A 24,152-nucleotide genomic window follows, 5' to 3' on the forward strand; every position below is an offset into this window, starting at 1 on the left:
TCACGCTGTCACGGCCCCTGTGGTCCTTCTGCTGTTTGTGCCACCTCTGGGCATGGAGCTCTGCGCAGAATTCTCCCACAGGTGTCCTGCTTTGATGTTTCTGAGTGCGATCTCCCATCTGTTTTCTGTCTTTTCTGAAATCCTGCTGTTTCTAGTCTATTGGGTGTCCCCCTTCTTCAAATGGAACTATGTATGTTGTTTATTTGCATGTTTGGCTGGGTTTTTTTACCTCCATTATTCCTATGAATTTGCCCCAGGAGAATCAAGATTGCAGTATGTCATCAGTTCAGTCCACCACCTTGAAACAGGTGCCTTCTCTCTTCCTGTCTCCCCACCCCCTTCCCAGGTCACTTTCCTCCTCCAGGACCCTGACCCAACTCCAAACACTTGGCCCTGCAACCAGGAACTCAGGAAGCTGCCAAACCTTCCTAGGAAGAGAATTCCAGAGCTGCTTCTGCTTGGTCTTCTTGGTGTTCATTAGTTTTACCCCAGTCACCCTCAGACGTTAACCTCTGGGTTCTAAAGTGGAGTCCAAAGCCGACCATGACCCGCCCCTCAGGAGTCCTTCATCCCAGGTAGAGCCCAGCATGGGTGTTGTGAAAATAGACTTTATTATAATAAAATGTCTCTTTAAACAAATGCCCCCACCATTCCACACCCCTGGGGACCAAGGTGGGGGGGGGGCATTCAGTCGAACAATCTCCCACCACAGCAAAGGAAACATGCAGAGACACTCACCCAGCCGGAGGGGGAGGGGGAGGGAGGTGGCTAGGGTAAGGGGGGAGAGCCCCCCACCCCAATCTGAACAGGGAATGTATGAAAATAGCTGCATAAATCCATCCTCTTCCGCAGGCCCCCGACTCCAACAGGGGCCAGAGGAAAACGATGCAAAAGAGAAGTTGAATCTGATGAGCAAAATAAGGCAAACCCAACTCCTGCTTTCTGCCCGCTGGCCCGGGTCTCAGGCCAGGAGGGCAGCTGGCAGGAGGGGAGCGCTATGGGGCGGGGTCAGGCCCGCTTTGGCTTGGCCTTTCTCCTTCCTGGGCCTGTGCAGTGGAAGGGAGATGGAGGAAGCTGGGCTGAGGCACTGAGTATGTACATATATACACGGCTCCACCCCCCTGCCCGCCCCGGGGCTGGGGGGCTCGGCAGAATCCAGTGCAAACTCTCCTACACGGAGGGAAGACTTGATGAGGATGGCCAGCGCCGTGGAGGGAACAGGGTCCCCGGGCCAGGTGTGTGGAGGCCAAGAAGGGACTAGCGTTGCATGCTGGACACCAGGCGGAGGTGGGAGAACCAGGAGTCACGAGTCCACACCCAGGCCTGGCTCTGTGACCCAGGTGCTCAGCCCTGTGGCCGACTCGCTTCTGCACGCTGTGGCTCAGGCTGCCCTCCTGTCAGAGGAAGATGCCCATCCAGAGGATTCATCCGCAAGGGCTCATCTAGCTCTGACCTTCACCGAGTATAATTCCCTTCCAAGTGCCAGCGCGCTGGCTCGGGAGAACGAGTCCAGGGCCTTCCCCAAGCAGCCAGGACAGTGCGCCGGGGCCTCGGGCCTGCAGGACGGGCCGCAGCGTCACTCCTTCTTCCCAGAGCCCAGTTTCCTGAGGAGCTGCCTCCCCTTGGAGAGGAGATCCCACACCTTCTTGCTCGGGCCCTGTGGCACCCCCCATTCAATCCCGGCGAAGCGGCCAGGGCCAGGAGCACAGGGCCAGCCTGGGGGCACTGGGGGCCCTTGTGTTGAGCTGGCCCAGTGCTAGAATGGGAGAGAAAAGGGGCAAGGTCAGGGCCTGACCCCCAACCCAACCCGCCTCCGTTCCGCCACAACCTCAGGGGCCTGCAGACCCCAGGTCACGGACCCACAGTCGCGAACCAAAACCCACCGCCTGGCTAGTGCCCCACACAGAGCACAGAGAGGCAAACGGGCGCGATGATGCTGAGGGAGCACTAAGCTGGGAGTCGGAAGGGACAGACGTGGAGTCTCATTTCTGCTCTGCTCACTTGGACCTGGGCAAGCCCCTCCCCTTCTCTGGGTTTCTCTGTAGGATGCTGGGCTCAAGAGTCCTTGGACTTGACCCTCGGGTTGGGTGCTCCAAATCCCCCACGTCATCCCCTCCCAACCGAAGGGAGAGCGGGGACAGGGACGCTGGAGGGAGCCATACACTCCAGGAACGATGGTTCCTGCACCAGCGCACAGACGGAAGGAGCAGGTCCGCACAGGCCAGCAGACGCGATGTCCGAGGGCCTTCAGGGAGTGGAGGAGTGCCCACCCCATGGGGAGGAGATGGAGACTCTTCCTTGAATGGCCCCTGAGAGGGCTGCAGGGAGCCCGGGGCCAGAGGGGACTCACGGTCGGGCGGCGCTCAGCGCCCACCACAGCTCTGGAGGCTGCTGCCCCTCCCTTAGCACGTCTCCCTTGCAGAATCTCCTCCTCACTCTGTTTGCCACCGTGAATGGCTCCCTCTGCCACAGGCCCACCCAGACTGTGCTGTTAGTGGCCTAAGAACAGTGGCTGGGCAAACAAGAGAGCCACGAGCAAGCCTCCCCGCTACCCACCAAATTCCCACATCCACTCTGCGACCTCCTGTGTCTGGTACAGCCCCGCCAGCTCCCGCCAGCCTGTGTGTTCTCCATCCCCTGCCCTCCACTTCCACCAGAGCCTGGCAGTCTGCTGGCAGGTGCTGGGTGCCCAGCCTGGGGCCCGCCCTCACCTAAGACCCTGGTGATGTGGCAGGGCCGCCCACAAAGAGCTCTGCTAGCACCCAGAGGTCAAAGAGTCTCTTGCCAACTAGCCAGGGCTGATGGCTGGCTGGGGTGGGGCGGAGGGGGGTAGGCCCTTCCCACCCGCTCCCAGGGCTCCCAGGAGGGAGGGGTTGCTGGGGAAACAAATGGAGGGAGTGTCTGAGCCCCAGAGATGAACGGTCTGGGGTTATCTACGGACTCCAACTGTTTAAGCCTCCCGTTTTATGCCCCCCCAGCGGAGAAAATGGAGAGTTGGACAGAAAATCATGCATCTGATTCCCTAACAGGTCATGATACAGAGGAGACTGTGTGGGGGAGACTGTTATTACTGGTGGCGTTAGTGTCATCCTTCTGTCACCAATAATAATCACAATATTATAATACCATAGTCATATAGTATCATAATATACTGATGAGCCATATGAATGTCACATAATATTCTATAAGCTGCATGTGCTATAGAATATGAGGACTCAGCTAATATGGGACATTATATCCTAGGATGACATGTATTCCTGTGGCAGCTGGCATTGCCCAGAGTAAGGCAAGGGGAGGGCCTGATCCTAGGCCCAAATCTGGCTCACGGCAAGAGCTCCCTCCCCGTTCCCTGGAAGAAGGTGGAAAAGCCAGGTCAGCTCCGGTGTCTTAGACAAAGGAGCGCCGTCTGATTATGGTGACACGAGGAGTAGGGTGACATGGACATAGGGGGTCAGTCCCCACTTACATGTCGCTTTCTCTACATATATCTATCTCCATCTAGCACTGGACTCTTCTCCTCCTCGTTCTCTGAAGAACAGGGAACAAAGAGAGGAGATGGGTTACGGCCAGACCATACGCTCTCCACCTGGTCACCAGGTCACCCAGGTCACCAGGCCTTAGGGGCAGGTCCTGCTTTGCAGAGCCCCTGCCTGTGGAACGATTGCACATGGAGACCCAGGGCTTTCCCGTTGGCGCCTGGCCTCCTCACCCTCTCCCTGCCCCGTGAACCTGGAGCTTAATTGTACTCCACCCACCCAGGAAGCTGGGCCTTGCTGGGCATCTGGCTTTAAAAGGCACCTGGGAGACAGAGAGATGCAGCAGAGGGGTGGGGAGGGTCCCTGTACCAGGGGCTATGACGGCTAGAGGTGTGGGAGGCTTGAGGGTCCTTTTCCACAGGGCCCCTCACCCGCACTGGCCGGGGGTGTGGGCAGCTGGGGTCAAGGTCTCGGCCTCACCCCACTGCACAGAGGGGCGCACACCGGGAGGGAGCCACCCCGGCTGGGCTCCCTCTGGCGGCGGCTCACAGCCCCGCCCTGGGCGCAGTGCGCACCTGGACCACTGCCCGGCTGCACTCCTCGCACGACGCCGTCCTGCCCACCCCTGCCCCCCTCCAACCACACCAGCAGCATAGAGACCCAACTGCTGAACCGGGAGCCCAGGTCCTCACTGACCTGCCCCTCGGCCTGGGGTGTCCCGGGCTCCCTGTCTGAGCCGCCTGCCTCAGGCCCAGGGCCCTCCAAGAAGTTGGATGGAACCAGGCCCCGCTGTCCATTCAGTTCCCCCTGGGGAGGAGATGCTGAGACTAAGACCAGGAGAGGCCTCACCCCCACCCCCTTGACCCTGAAGCCCCCGGGGGACGGCCTGGGGTCAACGTCACTATCATGGGAGGCTACCTGGTCCATCCCTCCGGGCTTCGATCAGGAACCCTTGCTCATCCCCCTCCCTGGCTCTGGGAGAGCCCTCTTGGGCACACCCCCCCACCCCCATGTTCTCACATAGTAGAAACCATCATCGTCCATGCCCCCGAACACAGTGATGACGTCCCCTGCCCGGAAGGGCAGCTCTGCCTATGGAGAGACCAAGAGGCACGTGTCAGGCCCAGGGAGGCCCTGCCACCACCCAGCTTGGCTGGGCTCTATCTGAGGGTCCTCACCTCCACGTCCATGTTGGGGGAGCTCTCCCGGGGGTTGTAGTCAAATGCAGCCACCATGGAGCGGGGAGCTTTCAGGCCAGTAGAGGAGACCGGCTGGGGGGCGCCTGGAGGGGGAGGGGGAGAAGACTCAGGACTCTCACTAGACCCTCCCCCACCCCCCTACTATCCTTGGCACTGGAGGCCTGCTGACCCCTATTCACCACCTCCCCGCTAGTTGTAGCCCCTGGGGAGAGGTCAGAGGGGCTGCCCCACCCCACCTCTCTCCCCAGTCTCCACTGCACAGGGATGGCCCCTCACCTGCACAGGGCTGGGCAGGGCCTTCCGACTCAGCTGTGGAGAGAATATGACTGTGAGCCCCGCCCCTCACATCCCTCTTCTTTGGGGGCAGGGGAGGGGGTGCTGGCGCAGGGCAGGCAGGATGCTCAGCCTCACACAAGGGATGCAGGAGAAGGACGCTCGGAGAGCACATCAGCCCAGCCCTTCGGTTTTCGTAGTGAACTAAGGCCCAGAAAGGGTAAGTGACTCGCTCCAGCTGGCATAGAACTTATAGTCGGGTGCTTTCTGGAACAGAGGTCCCAGCAAACCACTCCGCATCTCCATTAGAATGAAGCTGCCCACTGGAGGGGTGGCTGGGGATGAAGGTCTGGCCCGATTTCCTGAACCTGCTCAAGACCTCCCATGTGTCTCCCCAGGGAGCCACGTAGTGTCCCCACCCTCCCGTCCTCACAGGCCCCCGAGGGAGAAGGGGGTCTCACCCACCTTTCTTGGAGCGGCGGGGCTTGGGGGGAGGCCCAGCTGTGCGAGCTGTGGAGTAGACAAAGGGACCGTTCCCTGGTCCAGGAAGGCAAGCAGATGTTAGAGAGAAACCCAGGCGAGGGAGGGAGATGGACAGACTTCAGTCTTCTCTCGGGGCTGTACCAGGGCTCCTGCACTACAGCGTCTAAGGGCGTTCCTCTCTCATCCCCCACCTCCCGGATCCAAAATACAGGGCCGGTCCCCTCGGCAGTGAACCCCCATTCCAGGCGGCAAGCTCACTGCCGCGGCCACACTGGCCTCGGTCTCTGAGGGCCCCAGTGGCTCTGCCAGACTCTGGACCAAGCAGGCACCTCGGCCACTCCAGACATACCAACTGCTCTGGGCGCGGGTGGTGTTGGAGTTGGCACTGTGGTGGCAGGAAGTGGGTGGGGGACAGGAGCAGGTCATACCTGAACCCTCAACGAGAACATCTGGGGACAAACAGCCCCGCTGGAGCAGCTGCTGTCTCCCTGCAGGACTGTCCGCAGTCACCTCGGACACCATGTTGCAGGGAATGTAGCCCATCCGGCCCCCGCCTTCACCCCGATAGAAGCCATCGGCATCCTTGTCCCCAAACACCTGGACGCGAAGAAGATCGGTTGTGTCAGGAGGCCAGTTCAGCTTGCTCCCTGCACCCGAGGCCCCGAGCTCACAGCACCACACTTGGGACTGCAGAAGAATGCTCTACCTTTTGTGGAACAGGAGATAGGGGGAAATAGCCAAGAATACGGATCAGAGGGATGACAGAAGATAGCCCTTTCCGTGTGGTCGTCACCCACTATCTGCACATCCATCCCCCCAGTCCGGCCCAGACTAGATCTCCCTGACCTCAGAGCAATAGCCGAAAGCCTTCAATAAATACTTGGAGGCACAATAAAAGTTACAATGCTAACAGCAGCAGTTGTCACATTGTGATATGTGCCAGGCAGTTTCAGGGCTCTATGGGTACTGAATCATTTCATCCTCAAACAACCCTGTGAGGTAGACACTTAACATTATCCCCATTTTACCAATGAGGCCCAGAGGAGCTAGCTAATCTACTCAAGGTTTCACAGCTAGATGTGGCAGAATCAGGACCCAACCCCACATCACCTGGCTCTAGAACCATCACCTGGTTCTCACCCACGCGTGGCTACCATACCCCCAGCGCAGGAAAGGAGGGAGGAAGGAGGACCAGACAGTGAGTCAGTCACCTTCAGGATCTGGCCCTCCTGGAAGGGGAGCTCCTCTTCCCCGGCATCAGGGTTGGGAGACATCGACACGGGGTCATAGTCAAACAGAGCCACAAAGACCCTGACAGGTAGGTCCTGGTAAGCCAGTGCTTCTTCTGGAGGGCTCCTCGGAGGGGCTGTTGGGGAGAGCAGTGGCAATAAGCTCTGGCCAAGGGGGCAGGAAAGCCCCCTCAGCCTGGCCCAGCCCCCCACAGGTGCTCACCCAGCTCCGCGGAGCCTGGCCTGGGGGCCCGGCCCCCTCTCCGCTGGGGGCCCCTCCGCCCAGAGCCATCCTGCCCTCTGGGCTCCCCAGTCTCTGTTGCCTGCAAAGAGAGGGCAACAGACGGCGGAAGTGACACACCGCCCCTCTGGCGGGCACCTCAGCAGGGGCAGGACCCCGCAAGCGCTCCCCCAGCTCTGCCCCGTCAGCGAAAGCGGCACAGCAGAGCAGGGACACACGTTCCTCTCCTGGAGCCGTGGCCCAACCTCACTGGAGGCATCAGACACCCCCACGTGGGGAGGAAGGGCAGGAGGGGAGGCCCAGCTCTGGCCACCTTAGTAGAGGAGTGCAGTAGAGGGACTAAGGTTAGATCTGAGAGTTGGCCGAGGAGCGTGGGAGAGGAGTGCCTCTTCTCGGTGGCAGGGCTGGATGAGGCCGGACATCACGGTCAGTGTCCTGAAGATGTAACTAGCTAAGCAGAGGAAGGGGCCCCCCGGCCCAGAGGCAGGGGGCTGGCTGGCGGCAATTGGCGACTTATGGCCACAGAATATTGTGCGTCCCAGTTCCGACTGGCAGAAGCAGCAAAGCAGTGGAATGTGGGTGGGAAGAGGCAGGTGAGGGAGCCCGGAGGCCCAGCCCCACCTCTGCTGATGGAGACGGCAGCGTGGAATGGGAGCGGCCGGTGGGCAGCAAGCAGGGCCACCAGGCGGCAGCAGGCAGGGGGCGGCCCAGGGTGGGGAGAGGGCACGGACCCGGGAGGGTGGCTCCTTGGCTCTGCCAGTTGCACTGCGGCCTCTCCGCTCTGGCTCCCCTTTCTCCCAGGCCGGGAGGCGTGGGGAGGGGTTGGGGCCTGAATTGGCCTTCGGAGGCCCCCTGAGCCTTCCCGTGGGTGCTGCGCCCCACGCCTCCCCATCTCCGAGGTAGCAGGAGCTGGTGACGCTGATGCCCCCGCCGCCCGTCTCTTGCTCATCCTCAGAATCATATTCGATGCTGATTTCCAAGCACTTGGGGGAGAGGCAGCTGGCCAGGCCTGATTCTGGGGCTGGGCCACGGGGGCACCTCCTCGAAGGGGCCGGCCGCCCTCTCCCACCAGCCTCTGGTCCAGCCCTGGTGCCCTCGCCCACGGGGGGGCCGCCCCTCTCCCGGGCGGGGCCTGGTCGTCCAGAGGCCTGGGACCCGCCGTTGCTGAGAAGTCGGCTGCAGTGTTCACGGGGATCTGGGGACCGCCTGCGGTTGGGGGGCTTCTCGGGAGAGCCACTTCCTTTTCTCCAGCTGCTTCCGCCAACTAGTCCAGGCATGTCCTCCAGGCGGTCCCCAGCCCTGGAGGGCTCGGGAGACAAAGGACAAAGGCCAGGTCCTCGGGGCCGACCGCTGTCACAGCCCAGCCCCAGGAAGGCAGGCTCAGGTGGGTCGGGGTCTCGGGAAGAAGAGCCCGCCCCTGGCCTCTTCCCGTCCTCCTCGTCCTCCTCGTCCTCTCCTTCCTCCTCCTCAGGGATGCTAAAGAGCTTCTTGCTGCAGAACTGCTGGAGAGGCAGCTCCAGAATCTGCTCCAAGATCTCCTCGTCGCTGTCAGTCTCACAGAAGGGGTCGGGCTGGGGCTGGGGGGAGGGGGGGAGGGCGGCAGGGAAGAGAGGTCCGTGGGAAAAGGACAGAGTTGTGACCTTTGCCCTCAAATGAGGGCAGGGGTTTCAGGTAACCCATAGCCCTCTCTCAGCTTCCTCCAAGAGGAAAGACCAGAGAGAGAGGCTGGCCCAAAGCCACACAGCATGTCCGGGGCAGAGCCAGAGGAAGGATTAGGGAGCACACCCAAGAACGGGCTGCCCAGATGCTGGGATCCCGAGGGGCAGAAGTGTCAGGGAACAGGCCATGCCTGTAACAGCAGGGAGGCCTCCCACCCCCTCCTTGGAAGCTCCCATCACGAGCTCTCAGATGGCCAGGGCGCTGCGTCTGGTGGGTTTGATGGGGAGAAGTTACAGAAAAGAGAGCCTCATTCTTCCCTTTCTTTCCAGGAGGGCAGAGGCCAAGCCTGAGCCACTTCCTATCTGCTGCTCAGGACAGGGCCCAGGCCACACACCTAGAATGTTGCTGGCACTCGGTGGCATTGGAGCAGCTGCTGACACGTGGGGCAGAGGCCCCCAGAACCCGAGGTCTAGGGCCCACCAGTCCCTCCTCACCCCGTTACCTTGGCCCCATCGTCCCTGAGGCTGTTGCCAGCAACCTGCTTCTGGAAAGAGCAAGTCCTGACACCCAGCTCCTCTTCCTCTTCCTCCTCCTCCTCTTGGATGTCTGACAGATCTGAGTTGCGGCCATGGTCCACAAGAGAGTTCCCCAGACGGACCCCAAGCTCGGCCGTGTCCTCTCTCTGCAAGAGGCCAGACAAAGGAGGAGAACAGGGAGGTGGGGGAGGGCATGCGGGGGGTGGGGGGGTGCGGGGGGGCTTTGGCAGGGTCAGCCTCAGCCAGAATGAACGGGGTCCCTTGGCAGAGGGAGACAGGGTCATGCCCCAAACGGGGGGTGTGCATAGTAGGGGGTGGGGAAGAAGAAGGATGGCAGCCAAAAAGGAAAGAAACCTGGAAGACAAAGTGACAAAGAGCTGGCCAGACATACAGCACAGAGCCAGAGCAGAGCAGAGAACAAGCAGAGAGGACAGCCAGATCTGGGCTGGCAGAGGGCAGGGAGGGGGGCCTCGATTCCTTGAGGCGGCCCAGTGTCCCCGACCCCGTACCTCAGCCCTGGGCCTCAGCCCAGGCCCTGTGTCTCCTCCACGGCAGGCCTCAGCACAGGGCAGCCTCTGGGCCAGTGTTCCCTGCGTGGAGCCAGGGGCCGGGCAGGCCTCTCCCGCGGTCCACTCAGCCTCCTCCTCGGCCAGGGAGGAAGCTGCAGGGCCAGGAACTCGCTCTCCCAAGGCTGGCTCACTGGCCTTGCTGTCCCCTGGGGCACCCAGCACAGCTGGCCCAGCCTCCTCCTGGAACGGCAGGCACTGAGGAAGGGCCCAAGCGCCAGACCCTTCTCCCAGTCTCCACCTGCTCCCCTTCTCCCCAGCAGGGTACCTGAGAGCCAGGCACTGGGGGCTCCTCCGAGGATCCTTTTGGTGTCTCTCCGGGAGAGCTTGCCGGGGACCCCCCGGGGGGCTCTCGAGTTCCACGGGGGTTGGGGCACCGGAGGGGAGAGCTGGGGTCTCCAGGCCCCGGGGAGGCTGGAGCAAGGGGCGGTCTGGCCTCCGAGCCCAGTTGTGGGGAGGGGCAGGAGACCCTGGCTGGCGAGGAGGCTGCAGCCAGGGCGGGGGCGACTGGAGCCGGGATGGAGTCGGCCGACTCGCCGTGGGGCGACATGGTGCGCACGGCCACCGCGCGGCACGCCTGCAGCAGCTGCAGCTGCGACAACTCCACCAGCACGCTGCCTGCCGTAGGGGAGGCCACCTCCATGATCTGCAGGGTGGAAGGAGCACAGCACAGGAAAGGGAGGCTGAGGTGGCCAGGTGTGAGGACTCCACGACCACCACAGTGACTGGCATCATGCCAGGCACGGCGCCCTTGGCATGCCACATCTCATCTAAGCCTCCTGGCCACGTGCTTTCAGTGGTGGAATCCCAGTCATCTGCTACCAGAGCCCATGCTCTTAACCAATCTGCTACTTAGTGCCCAAATGCCAGGGCCAGGCAGCCTCTGTGCCAGGTTGGGGAGACTAGGCCTCTGCGCATGGCGAGGAGAGACCCACATCTCGATCCCAGGGTACAGGTGGGCAGTCCCCAGGCCATACCTTCTGCCCATCAGCATAAATGGCATAGCCTGTGACCCGGACGCCGTTGGAGGTGCCAGCAGCATCAATTGTTACCGGGAGCCAGCTGATGATCAAGATTCCAGGGGAGGGCCCTGGCTCAATCTGCACATCCAGGGGGGCATCAGGTGGGCCTAGGGGGAGGGGGCACAAGACCCAATAATGCAGCACACTCACTGCCAGACGTAACAGACCACTTCGCCATTTCTCTAAAAACGCAAGTAGCAACAGCCTCCCCTTCGGCCGCCCTCCGTGGCCTGACCTCCCAGGTGTTAAAGACACCAGGTGCCCAAGCTCACCTACCTGCTGGGAGTGTGGTGAACTGCAGGGTGGCAGCCCGCTGCTCTGGCCTCTCCAAGCCTGGTTCCCAGGACCCTCGAGACGGGAGCTGAGCCTCCACTCGGGCCTGATAGACTGTACCAGGTCGCAGGTGGCAGAAGGTGGCCCAGTAGGTGCTAGGGCAGGCAGAGGGGCACTCTTCCCCATTGAGGTAGATGGCATGGGCCAAGTTGCTATTGCCGGGCGCCCAGGTGATCTCAGCGGACGTGGCTGTCAGTCGACGGACCCGCAGCTGGCTAGGTGCCACCCCGGCCCGGGCCCCTATCACCAAGCAACAGCGCAGAGGGTCAGAGCCGCCCCAGCTGGTCAGGGCCTGAACAGAGACACGGAGGGGCCCGGTCTGCAGGTCCAGATTCTCAAGCACAGCCGTGGGGGGTGCCCCGGGCCCCAGGGCCTGCCGCAGCTCCCCATTCACACAGACGTGGTAGCCGCACAGCTGCACGCGTTCAGGAGGCGGCTCCCAGGCCAGCACCACGCTGTGGGCCAGCTGCTTGAGGACAGCCAGACAGCGGGGGTAAGGCGCGGCCGGGGGCTCACCCAGGCCCTCGGGCGAGGGGCTCAGACTGAGCTCGTCCCCTGCAGCCTCTTCCTCTGCTCTGGGCTGGCTGCGTCCCCCGCTGCTCTGGCCGCCGCTACTGCTGCCGCCCGCGCCTCCACTCAGGAAACTGAGTTCAGGGCCTGAACCGTGGGACAGATCAGCCAGCTCTGGAGGCAGGGAGGTCAGGAGGTCGTCGTCGGACACACGCTCTACAAAATTGGAAGGGACCAGGCCCCTTCGGCCATCCATGAGCTCCCCTGGTGGAGGGAGGGCAGGGGAGGGGAAGACAGAGAGGAGGTAGAGAAAAAGCAGTCCAATAAATGCATTTGAGCAATGGTTAGTGGGTGATCTTAAGCATCTGATTCAGATCCACATTTACCTGTCACCGCTTTTTAAAAGACAGGAGCAGTCAAGGTCTGGATTAGGGAGTTACTGTTAATTCTCATTGGTGTGATAACGGTATTGTAGACACATAGGACAGGCATCTTAAATTTTAATGTGCATATGAATCACCTGGAGATTTGTTAAAATACGGATTCTAACTCAGCTAGGTCTGGATGGGGCTGAGATTTTGCATTTCTAACGAGCTCCCAGGTGATGCTGCAAGGATGTAGAAGAACGTCCTTAGAAGGAGATGCATGTTGAAGTATGTCTGGGTAAAATACCATCTGTCTACAACTTGCTTTTCAATCATCTTTTTAACCTGCATACAGAAAAGGCAATTATGGCAAAATGTTAACAACTGTTGAACCTAGGTGGTGAGTACATAGGTATTCACTGTACTATTTAATTTTTCCGTATGTTTGAAAACTGTCATTTTACACAGGCCTGAGGAGTGAGGGCGGGGGTGCCCCTCAACTTCCCTGGGTGGAAAACAGACATCCTCAAAGGGAGAGGGACGCCCATCTGGTCAGAGTAAGGGAAGGAATCTTTAGACACAAAAGACATACCTGCCAGAGAAAAGAATCCCCTGTGGGTTCTAGAAGGGGTTGAGACCCACAGCAGGCCTGGGTCCAGAAGCATACTGGCAGTCAGTTCAGACAGCGACTGAAGGTAAGTTCTGTTACCCTGTGCCAGTTCCCCTGAACACTTGGCAACAGAGTATCATAAAGCGTTTGTTTTTTGTTTGTGAGACATCAGAAAAACAAGAAATCGGACACACAGTCTGTCGCGCCACAGCTAATTTGGGAAAAGGAGAAAGATTCCTGGGGAACAGATGAGCGGGCGGCTGGTGTGCCTTACTGGGAGGAAGGAGGAGCAAGGGCCAGGGTTTAGGGGGGTGTAGGCAGGCCTGAGCTGCAGGAAGGCGTGTAAGTTTCCCCAACACCCTCTCTCTCTACTTATGCTAGGAGGGAAAAACAAAAAGTAAAGAAACTTGAAGAAGAAACAAAAGGGACTTTCAATAAATTAGATAACATGAGCACTGCGGTGGGTTGAAAGGTGGCCTCCCCAAAATATGTCCACATCCTAAACCCTGGATCCTACGAATATGACCATATTTGGGAAAAGTGTCTTTGCAAATGCAATTAAGTGAAGGAGCTTGAGATGAGATCATCCCGGATTATCTGGGTGGGTCCTAAATCCAATGACAAGTGTCCTTATAAGAGACACATAGGGAGAGACACTGAGAGAAGAAGAGGAGGAAATGTGACCACAGATGCAGAGACTGGAGTGATGTGGCCACAAGCAAGGGACACCTGGACCCACCAGAAACTGAAAGGGACAAGGAACAGACTCTCCCCTAGAGCCTCCAGGGGGAGTGTGGCCCTGCCAACAACTTGATTTCGGACTTCTGGCCTCCAGAATTGTGAGAGAACACATTTCTGTTGTTTTAAGCCACCCAGTTGGTGGAAATTTGTTACGGAAGCCCTAGGAGATTAATATAAGCACTAACACTATGGGGTGTGAGGTTAACGGTAGGAACCATCACACTAAGCAGATCCACAGCCCTGAGAGGCTGGTGCTGGAGCCTGGGCCAGAGTCAGTCTCGTGCTCCTGAAGCTTGAGCCACTGAGAGCAGCCCAGGTGGGACCAGACACAGATGAAGCAGTCACTTAGCTGAAGCATGGGGAGGAGGAATAGGGCATCCTACACCCAGTTGTCTACATGCCTTTCAATCTATCCCAAATTGCATAGTTCAAATTCTAGTAACCTGTGGTTAGTTAATATTTATGTTTTAGCTGCCCCCCTCCAAAAAAAGGTGTTGCTGTTTTTATTTTTATTTTTTTATTAAAAAAAGCGTTTTCCCGGGAGCTATTTAATCCTGCTCTCCATTATCCATCCTTATAGAGAATTTAGCTGTTTACCATCATCCCCAGCACCTACTCAAACAGCAGGCGTGGGGCCCAAGGAGGAGTTGCCCAGTCTCAGTAATGGGGCATCTGCCGCGGTTGCCCCATCCCACGGGCACTGTAGAACTGCCTTGAAGCTCACGCCCTGCCTGGGCCCTGACACCTGCTAACCACTCGTTAACACCCTTTCCTGGGCTCTGGACCCTGATTCCTCCTCCCCACACTGATTGGGGTCCAGCATCAGATCTATGCCACATGGCTGACCTCGAGGTCACTAGTGCTAAGCGCTGCCATGCCCTGTCTGCCAGCACAAGAGTGAACTTAGCCGAAATTCCCTGTGACATTCTGTCTGCCACCTGGACCGTCATAGGCCCTGTCTTGCTCTGGGCAGGTCTGGAGTCAGACCAGCTGCTCCCACAGCCCTTCCTTTCCCTTTCCCTTTCCCCGTGGGCTGCCGGGTCTCTAGATGCCTTTCAGCTGAGTCTGAGAAGTTACAGTGGGCTGAGAGGATACAGATGGGTGGAGGTCTTCGGGAAGAGGAGCTTAAAAGCAGGCGAATGGACAGAATGATCCCCACTACCTTCCTACCTTCAAAGAAGCCATCCTCGTCCATGTTGCCATAGATGTAGATGTACTCGCCAGCGGTAAGCGGAAGCTCTGCCTCTGGGTTCTCATTGGGGCCCTCGAAGGGGTTGTAGCTGTTGGGGGAGGTGCAGAGGAGGAGAAAGAGAAGGACAGCGACTGACGTTCCTCTCCGTGTCCTGTGTCCTCTCCCCCAGTGCACTCGGCCTCTACGGAGACTTGGTTGTCCCCCTTTAACCATGTGGAGCACCCACTGCGCCCACCCCAGCCCAACGAGGCTAAGAGGACATGTCCCGCTGGGGTCCCTGTCCCACCCCCATCGTCTCCAGAGGCCGCGCTCTTCACCGGCCCCTCCTCCCTTACAGCCCAAGTGCTGGGGAAATGGGGAGCAGGGGTGAGGGCCCACCTGTAGCGAGCGAGGAAGACTTGGATCCTGGATCCCCCCCGGCTGCCCTCCGGTGCTGCTGGGGGCAGGGAGACACTGTCTGCCTCCAGCTCCTCCACCTCGCTGGCTGTGTCCACCTGCGGACACGCAGAAAGGGCCAGTCCCCTCCAGGACCCAGGGGCCAAAGGCAAAGCAGGCAGAGGAGGACCCACCGTTTTGAGAAGAGAAACTGAGCAGATGCTGGGCAAGGCCGGCAGCGACAGGCCCCGATGTTTTCTAACTCAGCACCTGAGCCGGCAGGGCCTGGCGGAGCCCAGATGCCCTGGCTCAAGGGACGGGGGTGGGGGTGGTAAACTGGATCCCTCCCTGAGCCCCGGCCTCTTTTCTGCACCAGCCCAGTAAATAAGACCACCTTCCCCATCGGAGAGAGGGCCAGCCACACCGGTGGGGTAGGGGCGGGGGAGGGTGTCCCACGACAGTCTGTCTCTTTAAGGTAAAAACGCCGCCAAGGGCTTCCCTGGTGGTGCAGTGGTTAAGAATCTGCCTGTCAATGCAGGGGACACGGGTTCGAGCCCTGGTCTTGGAAGATCCCACATGCCGCGGAGCAACTGGGCCCGTGAGCCACAACTACTGAGCCTGCGCGTCTGGAGCCTGTGCTCCGCAACAAGAGAGGCCGCGATAGTGAGAAGTCCGCGCACCGCGATGAAGAATGGCCCCCGCTTGCCGCAACTAGAGAAAGCCCTCGCACAGAAACGAAGACCCAATACAGCCATAAATAAATAAATAAATAAATAAATAAATAAATAAATAAATAAATAAATAAATAATTTTTTTTTAAAAAAACGCCGCCAAGCACTCCGATGGTGAAGAGCTGGAGGCCAGGAGGCAGACGGGGCTGAGAAGTCCGTGACGAGGGTACTGGGAGCGGAAACTGGGGCATCCAAAGCCAGCACCACCGCTCCATCCCACAAGGGGGCAGTAGAGGCCGTGGCCGGGTTCTACCCCTTGAAACCACCCGGGACGGCAGGGCTGCTCCTGACCACCCTCCCACCCCACGCACTTTCTGGGGTTTGGAAGGTAGAGAGAGGAATGAGGTGATCGGAGGGGTTGTGAGTGATACCAAAGAATTTGGTAGTAATAACAGCTGCCACACGTTAAGCGTCTACGGTGTGCCCGGCACTGAGAGAGGTACCACCCTTGTATTTTTTCACGTAATCCTCACAGCAGCCTCACGAGGCAGGGTTATTAGTTCCAAATGCAGACAAGGAAACCGAAGCCCAAGAAAGAGGCAGCGACTTGCCTAGGACAAAGCTGGGACCTGAATCCCGGAGCCTGTGCTCCTCCTCACACGACCGCCTGCTTCAGCCACAGACACTCAGGACCAGCCTCATTAGGTGGATCCTGGCGCCAAAGTGTCTGCCTCCGTCCAGCCCAGGACTCCAGGGCCTCTCTGGGCCCCAGAGGGGTGGGGCTGGGCGGCCCCAAGGGAGGGCTTGCAGGAGGGTGGGATGGGCCCCACCTGAGCTCCCCGCCCACCGGGAGGAATCCACGGGCCCCTCTCTCCCGCAGCCTGGCTCCACTTGGGACCCCACACGGGCCAGCGGCCACCCAACTCCTGGGTCACCTCCCCACCCCCCTCCCCCCAGGCCCCGCCCCAGCACTGACCTCGGGCGTAGGGCATGACTTGGGGCTGTTGTGGATGGACTCGGAACGAGAGGAGTTGGAGAGAGACTCTGCCTTCCTGGCCGTCCTTCGAGGGCCCCCAGCAAGGGTGGCAGGGGCAGGCTCAGAAGACTTTGGGGTGCAGCGCCCTGGGGAGCCTGGCGGGAGGTCAAGGTCTAAAGAAAAGATGACATGTAGCCTTGGGGTCTGTGGCCTGAGGAGCGACCAGGGACCAAGGGTCCTCTTGGATCTAGGGGTCAGGCCCTCCACGGCCAAGTTTCCTTACAAGAAGGGAAATACTGGGTGGTGGGGGGACTTACTAAGTGGTGGTGGAGGTGATTTACATATATTATTTCATAGGCTCCTCAGAGCAGCTTGATGAGGTGCATTGGGTGCTCCTGTCTTACAGCTTAGAACACACGGCCCACAGAGCGTTAGCAGCATCGTGAACTGTTAAGTGAGTGGAGCTGGGACCACGAGATCTGACTGAAGCCCAGCTGGCTCTTCACCAGCCCATACTGCCTGCTACTGACTCCTAGTGCCCACCTCCCAGCCATGGCCACAGAGATCTTGTTGAAGGGGGAGGAGCAGCAGGTCGAGATGCTCCTGCGGGCTTGTTTTTTTCCCCATTGGAGCCTGGTTCAAGCCAGACCTGGCTCTAACTTGCTGTGTGATTTTGGGTGCGTTGCTAGCCTTCTCTGACCCTGAGTTCTGCTCTATACAAAAAAGCCCAGACCTGGGGATTCCAGGCTAATGTCACTGGGGTCTACCTCACCTTTGGGGCCAGACCCCCGGCAGGGCTGGGGGGTAGAGCAGCAGCATGGGGGTGGCGGGCGGTCCCCAAGGGTACTGTAGCCCAGGGCGGAGGTGAGCAGATCCAAGGGGCCCGGGTGCAGGCGGAAGGCCTGGAGCTCCTGCGCCAGGAGGCTGAAGCGCTCAGTCTGGCTGCGGCACTGCTCCTCCAGTTCTCGAACCCGGACCTGGGCCAAGACGCACGATAAGCCACAAGACCCACCAAAGCTGCCAGATCCAAACTGTGCCATCTCCACACAGCCCCGCACTAGGCTTCAGATCACATCTGCCCAGCCCCTAGGCCTGGGCACCAACCCTCAGCCTGGCTGCCCCACTGCCCCGAATAGTGTGCTGCTGAGGGTAAAGACCGGGAGCTGTGGGCCAGCTTCACTCCCAGCCCTGCCTCTTGCAGCATGGCCTCGTGCCCCAGGCAGCGGCACTTCCTGCTTGTGGCTGCTTTCTAGGCCAAAAGGGGTCGCCCTACCCCCATCACCACCACAGTATCACTTCAGGAGTTTTCTCAGCTCCGTGGCTTGTCACCCTGCCACAGTCAGTGACCCAAATCCCTGGCCTCAGAGAAGTCCCCAGAGAGATCCCACACAGGAGCCAGGGACATCTTTGTGACAGGAATGAGCCAATTCCCAGGAATTTTTCTCAAGGATCAGGAGAGTCCCCGTCAAGGGGATCATGGGTTAGACTGGTGAGGAACTTCCTCAAGGTCTCAGAGGCTAGGTTTTAGAGGAGGGCAGGGCCTGTTTCTGCCAAGCACAGTGGCAGATCTGGGACGAGGGGGTGGCCCACATATCCTGTGAGAATCCCAGCCCATCTACAGAGTCTCAGGTCTGCTACCAGTCGCACCCCCGTCGTTGGACATGAGGGTTGGAACCACTTAGACCTAAGGGAGGAGACGCAGCTCGGCCAGCCTGGAGAGGTGTTGGGGAGGCCCCCCCGCAGGGAGGTGGGGAATCAGGAGGACATACCTGCATGGAATCCAGGGTAGACTGTGGCAGGAGGAAAGCACAGAGGAAAGGTTAGAACCCTTGCCCTGTAGGTCATTGCCCAGAGAGGGAGGGAAGGAAAGAGGGACCCAAGCGGACCCCGCCCAGTCAGCCCCCTAGACTGACTAAGCAATTGCTAAAGGGAAGGATATTTCAGGGCCAAAGGGGGAGGGGATCCCCCCAGGCCCCAGAGCACTTAAGGGCCCTTCCTGGGAGCCCACTCCCCACACACCCACGCCACCCATTCCAGCGCTCGCTGAACCTCCCCAGCCTCCCCGAAGCGGGCAGAGCTCATGGCCGCCCCCAGGGACCCACCTCCAGCAGCTGCACGGCCCCTTCGTGTTCCCTCTGGGCTTCTGCCTGGGCCTACAGGTGGGAGGAGGCAAAATGCTAGAGGAGAAGGATGAGGAATGGGGGTGGGATAGAGTGTGATGGAAGGGAGGAGGGTAGGGAGGGCGAAGGGAGAGAAGAAAGGGGAGGAGGGGGGAGGAGGGGAGAGGAGGGGGGAGAAAGAGGGAAGGGGGCTGGGAAGGGGCTGAGGGTTCCTCCCTCTGACTCCCACCCTGAATGGAGTCAGAAGGCAACAGGGTCAAGGAGAGGGACCTCCTGCCTCAGGGTTTCCCTCCTGTCTCTCTTGACGCTCTTTCTCAGCCTCTCCTGCCGGCTCATCTTCTACCCCTCTGGAGTGTTAGGGCGCCGCAGGGCACAGTGCTGGGCCTGCTTTTACTCTCTCCCAAAGGGTCCCCTCTAGTCACACGACTAGACACACTGAATGCTCCAAAACCTGTCTCCAAGACCAGCGTCCCCAGGACTCAAGACTCATAAATCCAGCAGTCTATGGACATCTCCACTTGAGTGTTTAACACACAACCCAAACTTCGCCAAAACAGAACTCAGGATTCCCTGCCTCTCAAATCTGAGGCCCTTCATCCCTCACTCCTGGGGAGTGAAAAGCCTCGCCCTCCATTTAGTCAGCAAATGGGTGAAAGAACGGGCATTCAACTGGAATCCCATGGTGAATCCTGTCAGTTCTATGCCCAAAATAATATTTCAAATCTATCCACTTCTTTCCAGCTGTGTTGCCTACACCCTAATCCAGACAGCCATCATCTCCCACCTGGACCCCTGCAGCCACCCGACACCTGACTGCCCTGCTTCCGTGCCCACTCCCCCGTCCATCCTCCGCAGGGCTGCCAGTGTGATCCTCTAAAATGATGAATCAGATCATGCCACTCCCCTGCTCAGGACCTTTCAACAGCTTCTCACTACTCAGAGAGCAAAATATGCAAACTCTTCCCCTGACCTTTGAGGCCTGATGTGATCTGGCTCTTGCCCACTCCGGCTGTTCTGTCCATCCTACTACATTCTAGCCGCACTGGTCTGCACCCCCAAGCTCCTTCCTGCCGCAGGGCATTGGCACTTCTATTCCCCTTCCCTGGAGTGCTCATCAGCTGGCTCCTTCTGGGCCCTGAGGTATTAGAGGCCTTCCTTGCCGAGCTCTCTAAAGAGGCCACTCACCCCATCCCAGCCACTCTGTGTCACATCACGCCAGTCACCTCCCCCGCGGCACTCTGGGATCTGTTTACTTGCTGATCCGTCAGGGACCTGATCTTTGCCCCCTCCCGGTCCCTCCAGTGCCCGGCACAGTGCCTGGCACACAATGGGTTCTCAGTAAACACCCACTGGATGAGTGACGATAAAGCTGGGGTCCGGCAACCTACCACCTTTCCCCCACTCCGTCCCCGCCCCAACCCCTGCCCACACCTGCTGCAGCCTCCGGACCTCCTCCTGCTTCTCCTGCAGGCTCAGCCGGGCCTGTTCGTGCTCCACCTCCAGCTGCTGCCTCCGCTGGGCCACCTCCCGCATGTGCTGAAACGCAAGAGCCCGCGTCAAGGCCCAAGCCCTGCTCTGCTGTTCCTACAGAAGATCTAAGATGAGGGTGCCTCAGACACCGTGTGTTCCACATACTCTCTGTCGAAAAGGAAACTGAGGCTACAGAAGGGAAGGGCCAGCGGCACCAGGACTCGGCCTACACCCCAGTGCCCCACAGAGTGCCACTGTCCCACTCTCTCCCTGTGCCAGGGACCGATGCCCCCCCACCCCGCCCCGGACAGTCCCCTCACCTTCAGCACCTGCTCCAGGCTCTCCAGCTTGCTCTGCAGGCCCCGGCTCTTGAGAAGGGCCGAGTCCCTCTCCTGCGTCACTCCCAGGAGCTGGCCCCTCAGCTCCACATTTTCCCATTCCACCTGGAGAGCGGGCAGGGCCAGGGAGCTCAGGGTGTGAGCCTCAACCCCCGGCATCCTCACCAGGGGTAAGAGTACGCTTCATACTCTAGCCCAGTCCGGGGTGGGCGGGTGGAGGAGACAGCCCTTCACCTGGAGACCAGGGGCCTAGCAGGACCTGGGCAGAGCTGCTACCTGCTCCTTCTCCGTGGCACTCCCACTGAGCCGACAGTTCTCCTCCACGAGGCGGGCATTCTCACTCTGGGCTTCCCTCAGCTGCAGTTCCTGCGAGACCAGAGGACCTCTGGGGAGGGTCCCAGCGCCCACCTTCCTCCTCTCCCCACACAGAGGACACTGCCCTCCCCGACCTGGACCCTGCATCAGCCAGGAAAGGGGAGCCCCGCAGAACGCGAGGAAAAGCACTCTCTGGGCAGGAGGGAAGGAAGCAGAGCTGAGGGGAGCCCACCACCTGGCTGGCCTGAGGGAAGGGAGGAGCTGGCCCCCCGGGAGGCCCGCCCGGCTGGGCGCTCACCAGCTCCTCACATCGCCTCTGCTTTTTCCGGGCTTCCTGCTCCAGGCTCTCGCATTTCTTCCGCTTCTTGCTGAGCTCTGATTCCTGTGAGGTCAGAATGGAGCTCCTCATGTGGGAAGGCAGATCCACCCAGAATGGGTCTCCTCCAGCCCTCGACCTGGGACTTACCAGCCGCTGCACCCTCTGCTGTTTCTCTGGCTCCCCTAGGACCACGGGTGGGTTTTCCACATCCTCCTGGGGCGTGGCCTGGAAATGGCCAGGGGCAGAGGGCTGGCACCTGAGAAGAGGGCCTCAGGGCAGCTTACCCCCAGCCCCGCCTGTCTCAGGGAGGTTCCCACCCCATCTCACGCTCAGCAAAGAGATACCTGCCCGGGAAGTAGGGGTGCTGTCTGCCCCCCACTGCATCCCCTCATCTCCAGCTGACGTGGAAGAGCAGAGGCTGCACCCCTGTGTCCTCCAGACATAGTGCTTTGAGATCCTGAGACCCATGCGTGCCCTGGGAGATGGGTCCCTTATCCAGGCCAAAGCTTTCCCTTTTTAGCTTCCAGCCCTGCTCTGCACTCAATAACTGTCCTGGGTGTCCTTCAGCGACTGGCAGATAAGTAGGAGGCTGCCTGGGCCCCCAGGGATGTGGTGTCCCCAGAGCTAAGGGTTATGGATCCATAGAATCTGGGCTCGGCCCAGAGCCTGCAGACCTGGCCAGACCCTCCTCCCAGCTTCCACCAAGCCCACCCTATTGCACGTCCCAGTTATCCGTGCAAACTCCGGAGGAGGACAGGTCTTGATGGGCGATGCATCTCCCTCTCTGGGCCAGGCAGAGGGGCAAAATCTGAGCAAGAAGCATCCCACACCCTGAGGCCTTGGTCGCCAGGAGGTCCCTTCTCCCTCCCCTCTTCCCGGAAGGAGGTGGACCTAAGTGCTGCCCAGTACAGAGGATGGAGAGGAGCCAGACCTCTAAGTTCTGGGGGTCCGGAGCGGAGTCCCTGGCCCTCGGACCAGGGGCCACCTCAGCCCGGCGCCCAGTGAGGGCCGCCCGTACCTGGAGCTGGGGGCGGACACACTGCCGCCCCCGAGTAGCCGGGCCGGGCCGGACGGACCAGGCGGGCGCTGAAGGGGGCGTCCCCGCGCTGCGGCGGCTGCGGCGGGAGGCAGCGGCGCGGGCTGGGCCCCGGGTGGCTGCCAGGGCAACCGGGGATTTGCAGCCGGGCCGTACCACTGGCGGCACGGCAGGGGCGGCGGGGCGGGCCGCGGGCCTCAGGCCTGCGGAGGGCAGACCCCGAGCCCCCGGGGGCGGGCGCGGCGCAGGTGCGAGCCCCGGGAGGCCGGGCAGAGGACCCTGCTCCCAGCTGGGGACAGTCCCCCAAGCCCTTGCAGTGCGCACGCCACCACCGCGTCGTCGGGGCCCTGAGCGCGGTACAGGGGGAGATCCCCCGAGCCGCTCCCACCCCCATCTCCGCACACCCACACACCTGCCCATGCGCCGGCGCTCACCTCTCCCGGGGCCCCGGGGGCGGGCGCCCCTGCTCTGGCCGGGGCGGCCCGGCCTGGGGGCCGAGGCGGCGGGGGCGGCTCCCTTTGGTTGCGCAGGGCGATCTGCCTCTGCAGCCGCAGCACCTCCCGTTGGGACTCCCGCAGCAGCCGGTCGAAGTCCCGCACGTGGAGCCACTGGGGGCCCTCCTGGAGTCGCGGGACAAGGAGGGGAGTCGGGCCTAACCCCTGCCCGCCCCACGCCATGCCCAGCAGAGCCCGCCCTCCGCCTGACTGGAGGGGCTCCGGCGCGGGGGAAAGTACACATCCCCCCATGCATACATGCCTGCTCATAGATGCATGCTTACAGAGCCACATGCTTCCGCTAGCCCGTGTGCAAATATTCCCAGGAACTCGTTTACTGGGCACTCACGGCGTACCCGGCACTGTGCTAAATGCCTTGAGAACACCTCTTCACACCAGTGTGAGGTATGTGTGGATTCATACAGTCAGACCCACTGGCATGCAGCCTGAAGGCTGGAGCACAGAAATTCCCAGGTCTGGGACTCATGGCTCCACCCCCTTCGGTTCAGGCTCCTTCTCCCCGCTCCCACCTGGGCCGTTGCCAGGGGAACCTACTCCCCAGCAGCCTCCACCTTCTCGCTTTATTTGCATCTCATTAACATCTCAGTCCACATCCCACACTGCCGAGCAGGCGGCCTTGTGTAGGGCTGAGCCGGAAGGGGTGACCAAGGCCTCCTCGCACCTTGCCAGCCAGGGTGAGCCTGGCCTGCAGCTCCCTGCACTCCCGCTGCAAGGCAGCAATCTGCTTGTCCTTGGCCAGCAGGGCACTGGCTGTCTCACTGAGGTCCCGGGCTCGCTGGCGGGCCAGGGCCTTCCGGCACAACTCCAAGCTGGCCCCTGGACTGGGCATGGGAGCACTCACCTGGCCAGAGGAGGGGTAAGGCCAACGGTCATCTGAGGGCTGGGGCCCTCCTCCCAATCCTCAGCTCCTCTCACAGGAGGGGTTAGGATGAAAACCTAGAAGTGTGGCCTCCTGCTTCTACCCTGGATCTACCCTCAGGAGACCAACAGCCTCCCTTTGACCCAATCCCTGCAATCCTCAAGCGGGAGTGAAAGGGTTAACTGCACATCCTAGTTTAGGCCCAAAGCATGCTGCTAGTTGAGGGCTGCCACTGTGATGGGTTTTCATCCCTGCCCCCACCAGATCTGCACCCAGAGATGAGCTCAGCTGGAGGCTGCAGCCAGCACCAGCACGTGGTAATCCAGAATCTCGCTCCCTGCCTGCTCAGGAACTCCCCGCCCAGCCCTTCCCTCCCTCCTGTAGCTCCAGAAACCCTCAGCCTCCTAGCCTGGCTGGCATTTGCCCTTCCTACACCTCAGCCCCTGGGTTCCTGCTTTCCTAGGCGCTAAGAGCCCGTGACTCCCAAGCCTCACCCCCTCCGGCCCAGCCCTGGCGCCCCTCTTCCCTGGTCGCCCAGCCTCCATCCAGTGGCCTCCCATCCTCACCACCCGCAGGTTAGTCTCCTGCAGCTTCCGGGCTCTCTCCTCCAGGCGCTTGGCAATGACCGCCAGCTCTGCGTTCTTCCGCTTCAGCCTCCGCACCTTCTCCTCCGTCTCGGGGAAGCTGCTCTTCCTCTGACAAGGGGTCAGCCAGAATTGGGGC

The 24,152-nt window shown here is 60.5% G+C and overlaps 1 protein-coding gene across 8 annotated transcripts; it reads right to left on the reverse strand.

Annotated features, from left to right (window-relative positions):
- Window positions 1-592: 592 nt before the first annotated feature.
- TSPOAP1 (TSPO associated protein 1) lies at window positions 593-22,894 on the reverse strand. 8 transcript variants are annotated; one of them, XM_059909177.1, is made up of 29 exons: window positions 22,834-22,894; window positions 22,490-22,675; window positions 21,167-21,244; window positions 20,999-21,082; window positions 20,662-20,751; window positions 20,368-20,490; window positions 20,009-20,113; window positions 18,560-18,610; window positions 18,227-18,247; window positions 17,230-17,434; window positions 16,458-16,630; window positions 14,814-14,929; window positions 14,414-14,523; window positions 10,961-11,791; window positions 10,640-10,791; window positions 9,931-10,308; window positions 9,606-9,845; window positions 9,063-9,242; window positions 7,633-8,478; window positions 6,884-6,983; window positions 6,643-6,797; window positions 5,860-6,028; window positions 5,414-5,458; window positions 4,952-4,984; window positions 4,655-4,758; window positions 4,497-4,568; window positions 4,173-4,283; window positions 3,467-3,528; window positions 1,666-1,756 (listed from the first exon to the last, which is right to left on the reverse strand). In XM_059909177.1, the coding sequence occupies exons 7-28, from the start codon at window positions 20,108-20,110 to the stop codon at window positions 3,499-3,501; spliced, it is 4,224 nt and encodes a 1,407-aa protein (XP_059765160.1). In that variant the 5' UTR covers window positions 20,111-20,113; window positions 20,368-20,490; window positions 20,662-20,751; window positions 20,999-21,082; window positions 21,167-21,244; window positions 22,490-22,675; window positions 22,834-22,894; the 3' UTR covers window positions 1,666-1,756; window positions 3,467-3,498. The 8 variants fall into 8 exon arrangements, with proteins under 8 accessions (XP_059765157.1, XP_059765156.1, XP_059765158.1 ...); XM_059909176.1 differs by having other exon boundaries at window positions 5,414-5,485; window positions 22,834-22,892; XM_059909174.1 differs by lacking the exon at window positions 3,467-3,528 and having other exon boundaries at window positions 593-1,756.
- Between the last annotated feature and the right edge of the window lie 1,258 nt (window positions 22,895-24,152).

Source organism: Balaenoptera ricei, chromosome 20 (genome assembly GCF_028023285.1).
Source record: "Balaenoptera ricei isolate mBalRic1 chromosome 20, mBalRic1.hap2, whole genome shotgun sequence".
Lineage (NCBI taxonomy): Eukaryota > Metazoa > Chordata > Mammalia > Artiodactyla > Balaenopteridae > Balaenoptera > Balaenoptera ricei.

Bases quoted from the DNA above. Each gene is read 5' to 3' on its own strand.
- TSPOAP1 (XM_059909173.1), bottom strand. From the start codon at position 20,110: ATGCGGGAGGTGGCCCAGCGGAGGCAGCAGCTGGAGGTGGAGCACGAA. The intron at 11,792-14,413 runs GTAGGAAGGTAG...TCCCTCCACCAG, and splicing joins CGAGGATGGCTTCTTTGAAG to GGGAGCTCATGGATGGCCGA. The intron at 9,243-9,605 runs GTACGGGGTCGG...GGCCTCTTGCAG, and splicing joins GGCTGAGGCCCAGGGCTGAG to AGAGAGGACACGGCCGAGCT.